Source organism: Leuciscus leuciscus (genome assembly GCF_965113295.1).
Source record: "Leuciscus leuciscus genome assembly, chromosome: 3".
NCBI lineage: Eukaryota > Metazoa > Chordata > Actinopteri > Cypriniformes > Leuciscidae > Leuciscus > Leuciscus leuciscus.
The window spans coordinates 21,339,453-21,359,193 of record NC_138727.1 but is presented as its reverse complement, the minus strand read 5'-3'; the positions used below and the strand labels follow the sequence as shown (position 1 = coordinate 21,359,193).

The window sequence follows — 19,741 nt, the reverse complement described above, 5'->3', positions numbered from 1 at the left end:
ATATGTACTATATATGTACCATACCTCGTTCTCTGTTTTTGGTGGCGAGCAGTGCGTGGAATTTAGTTGTCCGTTGCTGACATAGGTTGTAGAGCTGCTGTTTTCATCTGTGGATGGGAGCAGCAAGGTAGGGCGGGATTCTTTGCACACGTTCTCCTCTTTGGCATCCAGACGTTCATGAATCAGCTGTGACAGCCCTGGCCGACTGCGAGAATGGCGTGTCTCCGTCGAGTCGGTTGGGCCTTTACTCAAGCCCACCTCCACATATGAGTCCAGTTTACTTCCAGGCCTCAGAGACATCATCAAGGGACCTGCAGAGTAAAAAGCAAGTATAATTGAGGCAGAGTCTCAGATCTATTCTCTGAATCAACCAAAAAACTCTGCTGTTTCATAATTTATTTTTTATAACATCATATGTACCAATAATGCAAGCACTACCAATCCAACGTTTAATACTTTTATTCAGCAAGGATGCATTCAATTGATCAAAAGTGACAGTAACCTTTTACATTGTTACAAAAATATATATATATTTCAAATAAATGCTGTTCCTTTGAACTTTCTATTTATCAAATAATCCTGATTGATCATGGTTTCCACAAAAATATTAAGCAGCACAACTGTTTTCAACACTAATACTAATCACAATTGTATCTTGAGCACAAAATCAGCATGTTAAAATTATTTCTGAAGAATCATGTGACTGCTTAAGGATCAGAGTAATGGCTGCTGAAAATTCAGCTTTGCCATCACAGGACAAATCTACATTTTAAAAATATATTAAAATAGAAAAATAACTATTTTAAATTGCAATAATATTTCACAACATAACTGTTTTACTGTATTTTTTGTCCTATTTTTGATTAGTGCAGCCTTGGTGAGCATAAGAGACACATAAAACATTTAAAAAAAATCTTGCTAAGCCCACACTTTTGAATGGTAGTGTAGGTGTTTGGTGTTCTGTCTTATATACTATCTCTTAAATAACCCTTGTTCCCAGCATAAAACTGGCCAAACGTGCTAAGTGGCTATTTAAGTCTATTAAAGTGCAAGAGACTAAAATGGCCACTTAGCAAGTTGAGCCACTTTTATGCTTTTTATGGTGCTTTTATGGTTAATTTATGAAGCTATAAAATCAACATGGAATGGAATGGAAAACAGCAGCTTAGATGTTCTACAAAATTTCTACTTTTTTGTTTCACGGAAGAAAGAAGGTTGGTTTGAGGGTAAGAAAATGATGACAGAAAATTCCTTTTAAAGACTCTCTGACCTTTGTCTAGACCACTAATCCACTCATCTGCTGTCATGGCGGGCTTGTTCCCAGCTGTCATGGGGTAAATGTCCTCTTGATAGGACTCTGACTGCAGAACAGAACACAAACACATCTCTTGAAGTAGCTCTACTTTGTTACATGTATTTTTATGGATGTGAGAACAGGATCATACCCTTCGTGGAACAATCATGGATAGAGGTTCTATGAGACTTTTGATTGTCACTAGTTTGTAGAATCTGAAGACTTCACAGGAACACACATCAAGCCCTCTCTTTGGCATGACACCTGAAAGAGAACACATGTTCTGAGTAGAAAATCACCCTTGTGAAAAATAATTACACTTTAGCATGCTTTCGAAAAGAATATTCAAATAGAAACAATATACTTTAAAACGTACTTCTTCGAAGTGTGAACTAAATGAAATGTTTTCTGACACTTAATTGCATGTTAATTGCATCTGACACTTAATTGTTAATTGCAAAATGTATTATAGTTTATGCTCTTTTCGGGAATTCATTTTCTTTTTTTTAAATTGAGTGTTAATCTGAGTGGTTCAAGACTTAGTGTCTTTTATCACACTCGAACTTGGAACACACACACACACACACACACACACACACACACACACACACACACACACACACACACACACACACACACACACACACACACACACACACACACACACACACACACACACACAAATTGAGTGGATTCCACAAGTTTTAGTGGTTGTATTAAAAATAAAAACGTAATTTGACCCCCATAGCAATGAATGGAAAATGGGGGAAAATGGGGATTTTTTTTTTAATTTGTCAAAATATTTTTTATATCTGCCACAATCCAGAAAGTCACCTTCATTTATATAGCACTTTTACTGTAACAATATAGATTGTTTCAAAGCAGCGTTACAGTTATAATAGGAAATTAAAGTAACAGAGATTGTTTTGGCTTTACAGCAGCTCTAGAATAAAGTTATTGTCCAGCTAAAGTTAGTTTTGATTGATTCACAATGCATTTTATTTATTAATCAAAATCAGCATTTTCAAATTAATTTTCTTCAAGGTTTTACTTTTTTCTTTTCTTTTTTTTCTGCTGTCCACCTTACTAACTTGTTACAAAATCTGACACTTCGGTATAAATGCAAACCTAAAAAATACTCTAAATTAAAACTAAAAATGCTAAAACTTATCCAAAAATGGATTTTAAAATGTCTAAATATGTACCTGAATGCAAACTGAAGAAAGAAAATGACTTTAGGACCCAGCGGAACAGTTTATTTGATCTATATAGAGCTATAAGGGCCTCTAGTGGCAAGAGTCATGAAATATCATGTTATGTTATTTTTTTCCCCACAAGAGATCGTCTCGGGTTACGGATGTAACCCTCGTTCCCTGAGTGGGAACGGAGACGTTACGTCGGATGACGACGATTGGGGTTTCGCTTAGAAGCCTATCACCTTCGAGTATATAAAACGAGCCAATGGCAATGAAATGCCATGGGTCTGCGGAATTTGCATAGCGTAACTCCGCCCGCCGCAGGGGATATATAAGGAAGTACGCTGGCACAATGCAGATATGTCTTCGCTGAGGAGCCGAGACTAGCCCCAGGCGTTTTTCAGCGGTACAGCGGAAGTGGCAGGAAGACGTAACGTCTCCGTTCCCACTCAGGGAACGAGGGTTACATCCGTAACCGAGACGTTCCCTTTCGTGGTCACTCCGAGTTACGTCGGATGACGACGATTGGGGTTCCAGTCTAATCACGCCACCTCGGCTGTCTTCCAGTGCCCTGCGTAAGTCTGAGCTCCCTGTTGTGAGACTAGCACGAACGAAGGAGTCCTACTTAACACAGGGATACCAAGGTACACTGGGAAGCATATCTCCAGAGAGAAATATGCAGTTATGCCCAGCCATTGATGGGGGGGACTTAGAATACACATATGACCCAGAGGGCTGCATATGGAAAATCACTGGGGTGTCCAGCCGCAGGTGGAATTTTAAACCCCAGGGGTGGCAAGGTGGCTTGCCAAGGGAAAGACACACGCTCACAAGGAGACTTACAGTGGAATACACATGTGGGGGTCGCCCAGAGGGGGAACCATGCACATGGAGGCACCTAGTCAAGCGCAAAAGCTGCGTTATGGCAGATTGGCATAACTCAGGCGTTGACGTAACCAGTGCTGGAGGAAACTCAGACTCACCTGAGAGAAATATCGCACGTATCCCGTCCGTGGAGAGGAATGCCGTGCAAGCGAAGACACCTGAGCAGAATCTAGCACCGGCTGGTTGAAGCGAGTACATGAGAAGAAACTGGCTCTACTCGGAGATTATAGAATCTCGCGAATGTGTTGGGTGTCGCCCAGCCTGCAGCTCTACAAATGTCTGTTAGCGAGGCGCCATGCGCTAGAGCCCAAGAGGAAGCCACACTACGTGTGGAGTGGGCTTTCACACCAAGGGGGCACGGACGACCTTGCTGCTGGTATGCCAAAGTAATGGTATCCACTATCCAGTGGGATAACCTTTGCTTTGAGAGAGCCTTTCCCTTCAGCTTCCCACCATGACAGACAAAGAGCTGGTCTGAGGTCCTGAAACACCGCGTTCTGTCTACGTAAGCACGGAGGGCGCGTACTGGACAGAGCAGTGCCAAGGCTGGGTCTGCCTCCTCCAAGGGCAGCGCTTGCAGGTTCACTACCTGGTCTCGAAAGGGTGTGGTAGGAACCTTGGGCACGTATCCAAGCCGGGGTCTCAGGATCACGTGAGAGTTAGCCGGCCCGAATTCCAGGCACGCTTCGTCAACCGAAAATGCCTGCAGGTCCCCTACCCTCTTGATGGAGGCCAATGCAACCAGGAGCGCTGTCTTCATTGACAGGAACTTAAGCTCCACTGACTGTAAAGGCTCAAATGGAGCACTCTGCAGGGCAGTTAGAACCACTGAGAGGTCCCAAGAGGGTACGAAGGGAGGACGAGGAGGATTTAGTCTCCTCGCTCCCCTCAGGAACCTGACGATCAGGTCGTGCCTTCCCAGAGACTTACCATCAACTGCTTCGTGATGTGCGGCAATGGCGGCAACATACACTTTCAGGGTGGAGGGAGACAGCCTTCGCTCCAACCCTTCTTGCAGGAAGGAAAGCACGACACTGATCGGGCATTTCGTGGGTTCTTGATGTTTAGAAGAACACCAGTTGACGAAGAGGTTCCACTTCAACGCATAGGCATGTCTCGTGGACGATGCTCTAGCGGAAGTGATGGTAGCCACCACCGCAGGTGGTAGGGTACTCAAACCTGCCTCGTCCCGTCCAGGAGCCACACATGGAGGTTCCAAAGATCGGGACGAGGGTGCCATAAGGTGCCCCGTCCCTGAGAAAAGAGGTCCTTCCTCAGAGGAATTGGCCAGGGAGGTGCTGTCGCGAGGAGTACTAGTTCGGAGAACCAGGTCCGGTTGGGCCAATACGGGGCAACCAAAATGACCTGCTCCTCGTCCTCCCTGATCTTGCGCAAGGTCTGCGCAAGAAGGCTCACTGGGGGAAACGCATACTTCCGTAGGCCCCGCGGCCAGCTGTGCGCCAGTGCATCCGTGCCGAGCGTGCCCTCGGTCAGGGAGTAAAACAGGTCGCAATGGGACGAGTCGTGGGAGGCAAACAGGTCTACCTGTGCGTCGCCGAACTGATCCCAAATCAGCTGGGCCGTCTGGGGATGGAGTCGCCATTCTCCAGCGAGAGGCCGAACTCGAGACAGCCCGCCTGGTTCAGGTGTCCCGGGATATAAATGGCTCGAAGCGACCTCAGATGCTTCTGACTCCATATGAGGAGGTGGCGAGCGAGTTGCGACATACGGCGGGAGCGTAGACCACCCTGGTGGTTGATGTACGCTACTGTTGCGGTATTGTCTGATCGGACTAGTACGTGCTGGCCCCTGAGCAGCGCATGGAAGCGGTGCAGGGCGAGACGTACAGCCAGCAACTCGAGGCAATTGACATGCCAAAGGCGCTGGGGTCCTGTCCAGGAGCCCGCGGCAGCATGACCATTGCACATGGCGCCCCAGCCCGTGTTGGAGGCATCTGTTGACACAACAACATGCCGGGAAACTCGTTCTAAGGGCACTCCGGCCCGTAGAAAATTGAGGTTCGCCCACGGGGAGAAGGTCTGACGGCAGGCTGGAGTCACTGGGACTCGGAGCGTGCCGTGTTGCCATGCCCACCTCGGGACTCGATCGCGAAGCCAAAGCTGAAGCGGTCTCATATGAAGCAATCCCAGCGGCGTTACTGCGGCTGCGGATGCCATATGCCCCAGGAGCCTCTGAAAAAGTTTCAGTGGAACCGCACTCTTGTCCTCGAACTGACGAAGACAAGTCAGCAGTGACTGCGCGCGCTCGCTCGTAAGCTGCGCGCACATGGCGACCGAGTCGATCTCCATACCGAGAAAAGAGATCCTCTGCACGGGGCAGAGTTTGCTCTTCTCCCAGTTGACCCGAAGGCCCAGACGGACTAGGTGCCGGAGCACTAGGTCCCTGTGTTCGCAAACCTGGTCTCGAGAGTGAGCTAGGATAAGCCAGTCGTCGAGATAGTTCAGGATGCGAACCCCGTGTTCCCGAAGGGGAACAAGGGCTGCCTTGACGACCTTCGTAAAGACGCGAGGAGACAGGGCTAGCCCGAAAGGGAGAACCGCGTACTGGTATGCCTGCCCCTCGAAAGCAAACCGTAGAAACGGTCTGTGTCGAGGTAAAATGGAGACATGGAAGTAGGCGTCCTTCAGGTCGATCGCTGCAAACCAATCCTGCGGCCGCACACACTGGAGGATGTGTTTGGCCGTTAGGATCTTGAACGGCAGCCTGTGAAGGGAGCGGTTCAAGTCCGTCGAGTCCGTCGAGGATTGGCCGTAACCCACCGGACTTCTTGGGTACAATGAAGTAAGGGCTGTAGAAGCCGGACTTCATTTCGGCTGGAGGGACAATCTCGATCGCACCCTTCGCCAGCAGGGTGACGACCTCCGCTCTCATGACAGGGGCATTGCCACCGACCATAGTGAAGCGGACTCCGCTGAAGCGGGGAGGAGATCGCGCGAACTGAATCGCGTAGCCGAGCCTGATGGTTCTCGCGACCCAGCGGGACAGTCTGGGAAGCTCTAGCCAGGCCTCCAGAAAGTGCACCAGCGGGGTCATACGAACCACAGACGTACCGTCGGTGGGGCAGCGAGGCGGAATGACCGGCACCGGCGAGGGTGGCATCGCGGCCCTGTGCGGGGGCACGGTCATTAACCGCGTCCTGCCAGAGGAGGCCAGGGGAGGGCGCGCGTCCCACGGGGGCGTGCTCTGGCAGGGGTCTGGCGACAGAGGGGGATGAGAGGAGCGTGGCCCGTGGGCGGCGCGTGCTGTCATCCCAGACCTCTGGGACAGAGGAGGGCGGCAGTGGCGGGACCCGAGGGTGGCGCGCACTGCGGCCCTCTGGCTCTGTAGGCTCAGGATTGGGGATTTCGATTCTTTCTTTAACCACATTAGGGTGCTGCCCGTCGTGGGACGAGCAGCGGGGAGTGGAGAACAAAAGATTCTCCCCCGGCCCTCCACCGGGGGAAGGAGTGGCCCTGCTACCACCTCCTGTAGAGAAAAGAAAGCCAATCCTGAGCTGCCCGTCTCAGGAGCGCCGCTTAGCCTGGCGTTTAGCGGGCTGCGGGGCTGGAGAGGGCTGTGGCGCCTTCCTACGGCTTCCTCCACGACGCGGCCCAGATGAAGGCTGCTGCTGGGGCCGTGCGGGAGGGGCGGGAGCCGCGGGAGGGCGCCCTCGGCGGCGAGCAGGCTGAGGATTCTGTACCGACGGCTGAGCAGCAGAGCGTCGGGGCAGAATGTGCTTAATCGCCTCAGTCTGCTTCTGAGCAGTCGAGAACTGTTGGGCAAAGTCCTCGACTGCACCGCCGAAAAGGCCGGCCTGGGATATGGGAGCGTCAAGCAGACGAGTCCGCTCGGGCTCACGCATATCAGCCAGGTTCAGCCAGAGATGTCTCTCCTGGACCACAGCTGTGGACATCACCAAACCCAGGGAGCGCGCGGTCACCTTCGTCGCCCGGAGAGCGAGGTCGGTGGCGGCGCGCAGCTCATCGAAGAGCCCTGGGTCTGTCCTACCCTCGTGCATGTCACGAAGCATCTTGGCCTGGTAGACCTGTAAGATGGCCATGGCATGCAAAGAGGCAGCTGCCTGTCCCGCCGCTCTGTAAGATTTCGCCACCATGGTAGACGAGAATCTATAGGCTTTGGACGGGTGCTTAGGATCACCACGTGATGAAGCGCTTGTCGGACACAGCTGCATCGCGACAGAACGTTCAACCGTGGGAATCCCAGTGTACCCACAAGCATCAGCTCTATCGAGGGGAGGAAAGGCGGAGAAAGCCGACGAACGATCACGGGAAGACATGGGAGCCTTCCAGGACCGCGTGACTTCCTCATGCACTTCCGGGAAGAATGGTATTGGGGTTGGGCGGCGACGGGTGTCAGCGGCCGCTCCCAAAAACCAATCATCCAGCCGCGAGCGCACTGGATCAGGTGGCGGGGACCACTCAATACCAATGGCCGCGGCTGCCCGGGAAAGCATGGCGGTCAGCTCGGGATCAGACTCGGGCAATGCTGGCACGCCCGAGGGCGGCAACACAGCCGAATCCTCACTTCCCGAGGACTCGCGCCCACCTTGTGATGCAGCGATAGACATAGTATCTTCCTCTGGAGCTCCAAACGAGACGCGCTGGGGCTCCGAAGAGGGACCAGCGGTCTCAGTTTGAACACTCGCGGGTGCTGATGCTGGAGAGGGGTGTGTGGACCGTGGACGTGTCGGCGGTATGTCCCACACAGTCACCCTCAGGTCACCCCGACCACCAGCCGAAGTACTAGCCCTCTCGGGACCAGTAGATCGGGGTGTGGGTAGGGGGACTCTCGCTCTAGTGAGCTCATTGAGTCTCGACCGCAGCATAGAGATGGTCATGTTCCCGCAGTGGGAACATGAGTCATCCACGAACGCTGCTTTAGCGTGATCAACGCCCAAACACGCTAAGCAGCGATCGTGCCCATCAGAGAAAAATATCTCGCCACCGCAACCAGAAGTGCACGGGCGAGGCATCTTTAAAAAGACGTGCCACGTGCAATGCTCTTTTTGTGAGAGGAAAAACTCCGCGGATGCTGAAGCGAACAGGGAGAAACACACTATCTGTCAGATCACTGACAAGATCAGCAGGGTAGTGAGCACTCGCTGAAATCGCCGTCACACCAACACCGGAGAGTTCGCTCGTCTCGAAGGTAAGAGAAGACTAACTCAGAATATTTGGCTTGCAGGAGTGGAGAAGTTCTCGGCTCCGAAGCGAAAACATATCTGCATTGTGCCAGCGTACTTCCTTATATACCCCCTGCGGCGGGCGGAGTTACGCTATGCAAATTCCGCAGACCCATGGCATTTCATTGCCATTGGCTCGTTTTATATACTCGAAGGTGATAGGCTTCTAAGCGAAACCCCAATCGTCGTCATCCGACGTAACTCGGAGTGACCACGAAAGGGAACGGTAGAGACACTCAATGTGAGACTTTTTGACCTGTTTTTGCTTGTCATGGAATTATTTTGTATTTAAGTTGAAAGAATGTGCTTAAATTATATTATTAAATTAAATAACTGATAAAATCTAGTCATTTAGAGGTAAAAAAAAAAATATATGAACATGAATGTACTGATGTACGTTTATTTATGGTAAACTAGATATACACTTCAATGTCACTTCTGTTGAAACGTTTAAGTCATGTATTTAAATACATTTGTATTTTTTATTGTGTTAAGAAACATAGTCATGAAAGTGAATTCTTTAAGTACAATTAACTGGCTTTTTATTTCATAATTTTTTATATTATCTGCAAGTACAGTTGTTGTTTATTAATAACTGTATTATAATAAAATGGCAAACCAAGTGGCATCTGCAAACAAATGATGCTAGAGTTATTCTCAGAATTATCTTTTGGATGTAAACTTATCAGAATGAACAGTAATTTTTACAGAGTAAGAAGCACTTTTTGTGAAATAGTTTGCTTCAAAAATGTGCTTATGCCTTCTTTTTAATGTAATATTTTGTTTTCTAATGCAGTTCTTTAGAAAACATTGATACATTTAAGTTTTTGCATACTTTTTTTTGGGGGGTGTCTCTAAACATGTTAAATTATGAAGTCTGTTCAGTCGAGACAGGCATGTTACAGTATGTAGCCATGTGATACAGATTAAGCGGAACATTCTTTAACCAATCTATATTTATGTACAAGTGCTATGTTAAGTGCTTTTCAGACACCTAAAGCATTTAAAGTATTTACTTACCCAACCTGATTAGTGACATAAATTGCAAAAAACTTCTTAAGTAGCAAGGATGAGCCAGCTTTTAAACCATCCATACTATTCAAATTATGTTACTGCTGTTTTGACTACTTGTGCAAGAGATGGAGTTGGAATCGGGAATTTTATGAATTTATGAAATTTATGAATTATTTATGAATTTATGAATTATTTTCATAAGTCTGTGTTTGTGCACATGTAGGCTTTGCATCTATAGTACTCACCCATTCCCTTCTGTGGTAGAAGAGATCGGTATTCAGTCAAATAATGCACATATGGCTTCTCCGGGCTGATTTCATAGTATCTGATATTTCCATCACCCTAAAGATTGAAGGAGGATTGTGTTATCCATTAATTACCTTTATCATCAATACAGCACTAAAACACTATTTTCCAATCTGGTAGTCCAGGTTATATGCACTCACTTTTCCAGCAATGTAAAGCATGTGTGTGTCAGAGTCATAAAAAGGGAAGAGGACACCGGAGGAGCCGTCCAAGTCCTCTGCATAAGACGGCTGAGAGAGGTCCTCCTGCAGAACATATGCATGTACATGTAAGTTTAGGACTCAACACATCTAATCTAAACAGTACTGGTTTCTTTAAACCAAATCCCTGAATCAAAAATACCCATATAAAGTTATTACAAATACAAAAATTAGAACTGTATCTGCATTAGATCCATATTTATGTCACTATCCCATAGGAAAGTAGACAGAAAAGCATTGTAATGATTGTGATAGCATGATTGTGACACTAGGGGGAAATCTAAAGTGAGTCATGGACTGTTGAGGATGGACCTGTCAAACTGGAGCTAGTATCTAGATAGGTCCATTCCAAACAGAGTCAGATTTAACCCATTAAAAACAACACCTGAAGTGAGGAAAAATGCCCCAGATATTTAAAATGTGAATTAGTGAATTCCTCTGTTTTTGGAATGAAAAGTTCATCTCAAATACTCTAGTGCCACTAACAGTTAAAAAAGGCCTAAACTGATCAAACATGACAAAGAAAATATTTTTCAAATAAACACTGTTCTTTTGACCTGTTTTATTCATCGAAGAACCTGAAAAAAACTATTTTAAATTGTAATAATATTTTATAACATTTATGATTTTACTGTATTTTTGAACAAATAAATGCAGCCTTGGTGAGCATAAGAGACTTTCTTTATGCTCAGTTTATTGCACCCATGGGTTTCAGCTAAATCTTCTGCCATTTAGAATTTTGTTGAAAATTGACATCTATTTTTGTGAATATAGATTGTTTATATAAATATTTCAGTTTATCTCTACCAGTGTACTATTGTGTACACATGTGTACACATTTGTTATTTTGTTTTAGAACGTAATTAAAAAACAAAACAAATAATTAGTTGTGCTATGATTTATAGGACTTAAAAGTTATCAGTTACTGTAATATACTTTAAAATGTAATTTATTTTTGTGATGCAAAGCTGAATTTTCATCAGCAAGTACTCCAGTCTTTGGTGTCTTATGATCCTTCAGAAATCATTCTAATATGCTGATGTATGATCAATGTTGGAAACAGTTGTGCTGCTTAATATTTTTTTTATAACCTGAGATACTTTGTTCAGGATTATTTGATGAATAAAAAGTTAAAAAGAACTGTATTTATTTAGAATAGAAATCTTTTGTAACAATATACACTACCGTTCAAAAGTTTGGGAACAATAACTTTTTTTTTTTTTAAGAAATTAGTACTTTAATTCAACAAGGATGCGTTAAATTGCATCCTTGTTGCAATATATGCAAGGATATATATTTTTTGTTGTTACCTAAAATTTGATATATTTCATTATATTCCATTCTAGGCCTTGTTTGTGTGTACCGGTAGTTAATAGGAAACTCTTTTAGTTAAAATAAACTAAAACAAAAATAGCACTAAAGACTGAACATGAACAGTGATTACATGAAAACTTACTGTGACAGTAAACAGCAGAAAGTATTTTTTTTTTTTTTATAATCAAATGCAATTTAGAAGAGCATTTTTGTGTAATGATATCTTGTGCATTATTTTAAGCTACTTTTGTATTTGATTTTATAGGTAACATTGTAGCCATAACTGCTCTGATCGAGGATTTATTTCAATTAACAAATGAAAATCCCCAAAAAGAAGACATGCTGTGTGTTTTTATACAAATATGAAAATGGGAATAATTAAGGAGTCTATTTTTAGCAGGCCTTACCTGATCCCAAAGTGCAATCTGACGATGGTTCCAGCGTGAATTGCCCGTAGAGAGAAGCATTTTCAGGTTTCCAAGAAATAGCACTTTACTGGCTCTGTGTAACTTGCAGTTAGTCTCCTAAAATCACACATTACACATGACATTTCAAAATAAATGCACATTCCCTTTCTCTTTCTTTTTCAAAAAATATACTGAAAAAAATAAACAACCCTAACAAAACTTTAACACATTTTAATCATCACAAAATTCAATCAACCATGTCCTGTAAAATGAAATGAAGTGTGAATTGAGTCTTGTGTTCGTCCGAGTCACTTGAGGAGACATGACAGTGTGAATGTAAGACTCTGGGCTGATGCTGACCTCTGGGTAACAGATCAACCAAGGCTGCATTGGTTTTTTAAAGGTGCTAGTTTTGGATGTGTGGTGTCAGAGGGGCAGACAAGGGGAAGCGCCTTTCTGTGCAAATCCACATACTGTATGCTGTCTGTGTCCCAGCTCATAATTAAAATTAAGTGAAGGAATAAGTGATGGACTAGGTAAAGTTGTATGGGGGAAAAAATGAAGTCAAAACTCATGATTGGTTCCACCAAATAATATGAGCATCAAAAACAGCATGTGCATGACAGATAGAGAGGAACATCAGACTCAAGGCCACACACACCTGTAAAAGGGTGCCAGTACGTGGGTCAATCACTCGGATCTTCTTATCCTTGCATGAGGTGGCGAGTCTGCTGCCATCTGTGTTGAAGGACATGGACAGAACCACATCTGAATGCACACTGATGGACCGCACAGGGTTCTTGATCACCTGTTCAGGAACGTCCAGCCTCCACATCAAAACCTACAAATGAACACACAAATAAACACTTAAAGTCAATTAAGTTGCACCTACTGACATTTAATACACTACCATTCAAAAGTCAGTACGATTTTTTTGAAATTGTTTTCATCAAGATGCATTTAATTGATCAAAAGTGACAGAAAAGACTTGTCGTAAAAGAATTCTACTTCAAATAAATGCTGTTTATTTGTCAATTCATCAGAGAATCCTTTAAAACATGCATCATGGTTTCCACAAAAAATTTAAGCAGCACAACTCTTTTCAACGTTGACAATAATAAGAAATTGTTTTTTTGAGCACCAAATCAGCATATTAGAAGGATTTCTGAATGATCATGTGACACTGAAGACTGGAGTAATGATTCTGAAATTTAGCTTATCGATCACAGGAGTATATTATATTTTAAAATATATTAAAATAGCTGGTCTAAAGATATTTTAAACTGTAATAATTGTTCACAATATAAATTAATGCAGTCTCTGTGAGCATAAGAAACTTCTTTTCAAAAACATTACAAATTATACCGACTTTTGAAACGTTTGTTAGTGTACCATAACTGTGACAACATGACACATTTCAATTGTATTTAAAAAAAATCGTAAATAATCCTCCACACACAATTTTTTAATTAGATCTCATCCATTAAAATCGAATAAAGACTGGGGGAGAACATTTCAGTCAGTGGGAACCAATTTTAAACACACAACACACTCTCTACAGTTAAGAATCCAACAGTTATTTAAAGGAAACGTTGCATGGAATGTGAAGTACTGTGTGAGAGCCTATGCATTGTGAAGATTGTTGCTTTACACCCACCTTCACTGCCTCGGGACAGCACAAAAACAACCCAAACAGAAAAAAAAATGAGCACAGGGCAGAAGACCTTGAAAAATAAGATCTTAAAAAGAGTGATGGTTAAAGCCACTTTTGTTCATGGGGGTTGGGGTGGAGGGGGAATTCGCAAATGCACAGTGTCAATGTAATTGTACTTAGACAGGAAATCACAATCAGAAACACTGTATCAGGCTGGCTATGAGCATTCAATAAATGTAATGAGGAATAAAAACAATACAGACACAAACACTTCAAAGGCAGCTTCAGGTTTTTAGAAGCTCAAAATGGAATCAAGTAACATTTTCAATATTTGTCTACACCAGGGTTTGGCAACCTTTTTGGTTATTCAGATTTTTTATTTCATTATACTTTTAACAGGGGGCTGTAAAAGGGGCATTAATATCTGACTGTGAAAGTTGTGATGCGTACATTACATATTATGCGGCACATTCATATGCTAATACAGTTATGTTGAATTTAATTGCTGACTCTGAGTTTAGGCTTTTTATGCAGAAAAATTGGAGCTATTTCCCCCCCCCCCCCCCAAAGTTCTTAGAAAGTTTGGATATGACTACAATGTTTTAACTGTAATTACATGTTTATAAAATAAGCCACAAGCAAAACTGGGAGATTGAATTGAATTGAACTAAATCAGATCACAGAACTGCTTTTTTTTGTTTAAATAAGAGTCACTGCTGCTATACTATATCTCATAATTTTTGGAACGCTGCTTGTCCAACTAATAGCTGTGTAATTATTTATTTAGGAGATCCCTAAGCCTCTCTTCCAATGTTATCAAGGTCACTGCAGACTGTTGGGTCTCTTTCAGGTTATAAATTATATATACCAAAACCTCAGCTGCTGGCTTACTATTATAACACTCAGGGCCCTATCTTGCACCCAGCGCAATTGAGTTTGTACACCGACGCATGTATCATTCCTATTTTGCACCCGCGCACAGCGGACTTTTCCCTCCACAGACGCACGTCGGTAAGTTAGGAAATGAACTTGCGCTCCCGGGGGAGGTTCAGCGCAAAGAGGAGGCGTGTTCCGGCGCAAACGTTCCCTGGTGCTATTTTGCAGGTTTAGAAAACAATTCCGCGTTGCGCATGTTATTATTATGCTATTTAAGGGCGCATGCTTGGCCATAATCAATGTAGCGTGTGCACTTTGCTTATCTCATCTTCACACAGATGCAGCAGTTCTCATTTTTAGAAAACCATACATTATTACAAGGAAAAATATTACACGAGGGAAATCATTGTTGTGTCCATGAAGATGTGAAAAAATAGGCATAAATCTAGCTTACATATTTACCCACATTTTTAGACGCCTGTTTAACCGAAGCTGATTTGGGTGGGTTTCTCCCATCCCCATACAATGTCACTTTTCTGTCTTTTACGGCCCTGACGAGAACGCCGGTCTCCTCGGCTGTGAACCGCTCCTGGCGCGCCTGGCAAATCCGCCGTTATAATATCAATCCGCCATGGAACAAGCGTGCCTGCTCTTCAAGGGAATGTGAGATGTCGCTCTGATTGGTTTATTTCACGTTACGCCCAAACCACACCTATGAATAATGAAGCTACTTCAGACCAACCCATTTTAGATTTGCGTCGGGCGCAAGAGTCATTTATCCCGCCGGTATAATAGCAACAGCGCCCAAGACTCGCCCACAAAGTTACTTGCGTTTCGCGCTTGATACTTGCATTTCAGATCATTAAAACAGGGCCCACAGTTTAATTCATAGAATACTATAAGCAACTATATTGCAACATTTACCCCAAAATATAATGTTATATCCCAGTTTTTGTTTGGTTTATGTTTTAGTTATGCATTTATGCTTTATCATCTGCTCTGTTGGAGAGTTGCACTTATGGAAAGATATTTTAAATTACCTTTTTCTTTTCCAACCTTTTTAAAACATAAGTAAATAACTACACTAGTTTATCCACAAAAATAATTAAAATATTGTATTTATTTCATTCACACATTCAAAGAATACAATTATTTTGGCCTTGGAACTGGAAAGGAAGTGTTTAAGATTAAAAGATTGGGAAACTGCTTGCAAGCAACAAATGTGGAAACACGTGTGATGATGTGTGCTAAGAGCTTCCTATCACTGTGAATATTTTAAATGTCTTCCTGAGAGGAAAGTTCACTGAAATCTCGTCTCTCTTCATTCCACGACAAACTGTATGTATAGTTTAATTACCTGGTAGTCATAGCCGGTACTGAAAATGATGTTGTTGGCAGTTGGATGCCACTCAATCAGGCCGACTCTTCGTGAATGACCCTGTAGCTCCTTCCAAGGCACTGTGATGTTCTTCAGAACACCATGTTCAGGAATATCCCAAATCTTTACCTGAACAACAAACATGTGCACACATAAAAATGTGAACACGAGATCCGTTTTTGTGAGTAAAACGTGAACATGCACCAGTCTGAATCTGAGATGATTCACACTTACTGTGGCGTCCTCTGAACAAGATGCTATGCAGAAGTCATCAAAGGGATTCCATTTGATGTCAAGTACATTGCCTCTATGACCAGAAACCTTTGGATGATGAGGGTCAACCTTGCCAGTCTGAGAAGGCACAAAGATACACCGTTATTTATGCATATACACATAAATACACAACCATTGTTTTTGGGATGTTTTGCATTGACCTGTTATGTAATAATAATAATAATAATTTGTTACATTTATATAGCGCTTTTCTGTGTACTCAAAGAGCTTTACATGGAAGGGGGAATCTCCTCAACCACCACCAATGTGCAGCATCCACCTGGATGATGCGACAGCAGCCATATTGCGCCAGAACGCCCACCACACACCAGCTTACTGGTGGAGAGGAGACAGTGATGAAGCCAATCAGTTTATATGGGGATGATTAGGAGGCCATGATGGACAGAGGCCAATGGGCAAATTTGGCCAGGATGCCGGGGTTACACCCCTACTCTTTTTCGAAGGACATCCTGGGATTTTTAATGACCACAGAGAGTTAGGACCTCGGTTTAACGTCTCATCCGAAGGACGGATGTACACTACTGTTCAAAAGTTTGGGGTCCGTAAGATTTTTTTAAAAGAAATTAATAGTTTTAATCAGCAAGGTGACATTAAATTGATCCAAAAATGATAATGCTAATTGTAAAGACAATGTTAATGTTGTATTTCATATATAAGCTGTTCTTTTGATCTTTTAATTTGTCAAAGAATCACTATTTCCACAATTATACTAGGTGTAACATGTATGTTCAGTTTTGGTTTCGATTCACTATGTTCTGTTCCTGTTTTTGCCTGTCTGAGTTCCTAGTTAATTTCCTTGAATGCTAATTAGTCCAGTTTCTGTTCAGTTTGATTACCCTTATGTATTTATGCCCTGTGTTTCCTTCATTTCCTTGTCTGGTATCTTCTAAGAAGTTAAACGTGGTTGTGTTCATTATACTCCAGCGATGTCCTGAGTTTTAGTTTGTGGATTAAATAAAGACTGTTTTTGTTTGCACTTCATTACAGCCACTACGTGACACTAAACAGTACTTTCATTTGCATTTCAAACATTCATAATAATGATAAATGTTTCTTGACCACCAACTACTCAACATATTAAAATGATTTCTGAAGGATCATGTGACACTGAAGACTGGAGTAATAATGCTGAAAATTCAACTTTACCATCAGAGGAATAAATTACACGTTAAAATATATTAAAATAGAAAATGATTTTAAATTGTAATAATATTTCACAATATTTCTATTTTTACTGTATTTTTAACCAAATAAATGCAGCCTTGGTGAGCAGGAGAGACTTCTCTCTGACCCCAAACTTATATAGTGTATCTTGAATACAACAAATGTATTTGGTCTTGTTTAGCTTGTTTTAAGGATACATCTCACTAAATATGTGTTAAAACAACTGAAGTGAGTACTTATATTCAATTATACATTCAACATTCTCCAAAAACAAGTCTATATATGCAATGTTGCTTTTCAATTCCATTTGTATGGATATTTAGATATTTTACCTGAAAACAAGATACCGATACTAAAATAGGATTTGTTTCCAGCGTAGTACAAAAAAGTAGTTACCAAGAATCACAGCACAGAAATGTGTTCCAAAAGATACAAGTCTCAACAAAGAGAAAATCCTTTAGTAGTCAAAAAACAAGTACGTAATGCAAATGACTCAGCTAACAAGTGACGAAACTTGACTTTATCATTATTCATATCTAAACTGATTCAGACGCTAAAATGTTGAAATGTTCAAACCTGCATTAACTTGAAATGTGCGATCAGACCATTTTACATGTTGTTTCCTACTAAAGCACATTTTATTGGGGGGGGGGGGGGACGACGACGACAATACAGAAAGATGCCTCCAGGCTTTCATGTAACCTGTGCCATTCCTGAGACATGAGATAATTCCTGACTAAACATGAGACAGTCAACAGACCAATAAAATAACAGTCTAAAGTGTGTCAGAACAGGTAAGCGTGCATGAGTGTGTGCATAGTGTGTGTATATAGTGTGTGTGTGGTCCTGGTATGCTATGGGGACAAAATGTCCCCACAAAGATGGCACTATCGGAAATCCTTGTCCTTTTGGGTAATTTTTTTGGTAAACAGCTTATAAGTGATGTTTTTTGAAAATGTAATGCAGAAAGTTTTCTGTGAAGGTTGTAATTAGGGTTAGGGTTAAACACAACGTGTGTGTGTGTGTGTGTGTGTGTGTGTGTGTGTGTGTTTGTGTGTGTGTGTGTGTGTGTGTGTGTGTGTGTGTGTGTGTGTGTGTGTGTGTGTGTGTGTGTGTGTGTGTGTGTGTGTGTGTGTGTGTGTGTGTGTGTGTGTGTGTGTTAAGAGACACAGAAGCAAATAAATATGTAAAAAAGGTCTTTGGTTGCCTTGAAGAAAGAGTGAATACACCAACTTCTGTAACTCGCCAGGTTCTCCTTAAAATAATGTTACACTAGTTTAAAGAGTATTAAGTGTGCTAGTCACAGATATGAGCATGTTTCACTCACATGATGGATGGACAGCACCAGGAATGATCCGCCACCCGCACATTCGGTGATGACTGCGATAAAGCGAGGGTTGGCGGCACAGAGGTGGTTGTCGTGAACACTCCGGGTGATAGGGACGCCATCATAGCAATTCTCTTTTGTGGCCGGCTTCCCAAACACGTGGCGATACTTGGAACTACGGTACTGAGGACGCCATGTCATCTAGAGTGAAACAGAAGAATTTGTGAAATAACCGGGATAAAAATTTGACATTACTGCCAATGTCACAATGTTTGGAAAAGACATAAACAGGGAGAGAAAAAAAAAAACAATTATAATTTTTAACCTTAAAACCTCTAGAAGAGGCTCCAATGAAGGCTGAAAGTTCAGAAAGGTCAAATTTTCTGTGTAAGTTAATGAAAATTAGAACCATAAATGCATAACAGAGGAGTAAGAACAGCTCATGAAATACTATGATATGAGTCACTAACAGAAGACAAACATACAATATAGCAGGGCTGAAACAACTGAAGATTGATAACTGAAATAATACCCATTTCGATTAGAAATTTTATACATTTCGAGAAAAATTATAGAGGCTAAAGGGCAACAGAAAAAGGTATATGAGCCAAGTTGTCCAAAGCATTGAAGAACTTTGACAAAAAAATAATGTATGTCAGTTTTCAGTGGTTAAAATCCTGTGTCAGGCACTCTGATGCTGTTTAATGTGCTTGGGAGCATTTCTCTTCAGTTCATAATATATATTTTACTGCGATATTCTAATCGGTAAATCGGGAATAGGCTGGTTAGCATCACCCAATTAGACCCTGCTGATAGATGCTGCACTTCACCATTATGATGGCAAAAAGTTAATTTATTTTAATTTGTTATTTTGGCAAGTAACATTTCTTATTATTTTGTACTGCTTAATATTTTGGTGGAAACCGTGGTACTTTTTCCCCCCATGATTCTTTGATGAACAAAAACAACAGAGTTTATTTGAAACAAAAATGTTACTGACCCCAAACTTTTGAACGGTAGTTTTAACGGTAGATAATTTAAATATATATATATATATATATAATTACTTAATTAATTAATCAAAGAATACAGAACATTCAAAAAGATATACATATCTGTCCCTGTTTGATTATTTTCATTTCTAGAAAATTTTGATAATTCTCTCAGCCACTTATAAAGATTTCCATGTAGGCCTATAGTTATCATCCACCTCTGCAGGAAACAATGAA

At 42.5% G+C, this 19,741-nt stretch overlaps 1 protein-coding gene across 2 annotated transcripts in view; it reads right to left on the bottom strand.

The window, feature by feature from the left end:
- Positions 1-19,741, bottom strand: part of coro2aa (coronin 2Aa) — a 30,218-nt gene that overhangs the window by 1,563 nt on the left and 8,914 nt on the right. For both annotated transcript variants that reach the window (XM_082165662.1, XM_082165663.1), the window contains exons 2-11: positions 18,513-18,713; positions 15,962-16,078; positions 15,707-15,856; positions 12,481-12,660; positions 11,820-11,936; positions 10,039-10,143; positions 9,838-9,934; positions 1,446-1,558; positions 1,271-1,361; positions 25-311 (exon numbers count right to left, since the gene is read on the bottom strand). In XM_082165662.1, the coding sequence (XP_082021788.1) occupies positions 25-311; positions 1,271-1,361; positions 1,446-1,558; positions 9,838-9,934; positions 10,039-10,143; positions 11,820-11,936; positions 12,481-12,660; positions 15,707-15,856; positions 15,962-16,078; positions 18,513-18,713 (1,458 nt within the window). The remainder of the gene's footprint in view (positions 1-24; positions 312-1,270; positions 1,362-1,445; positions 1,559-9,837; positions 9,935-10,038; positions 10,144-11,819; positions 11,937-12,480; positions 12,661-15,706; positions 15,857-15,961; positions 16,079-18,512; positions 18,714-19,741) is intronic.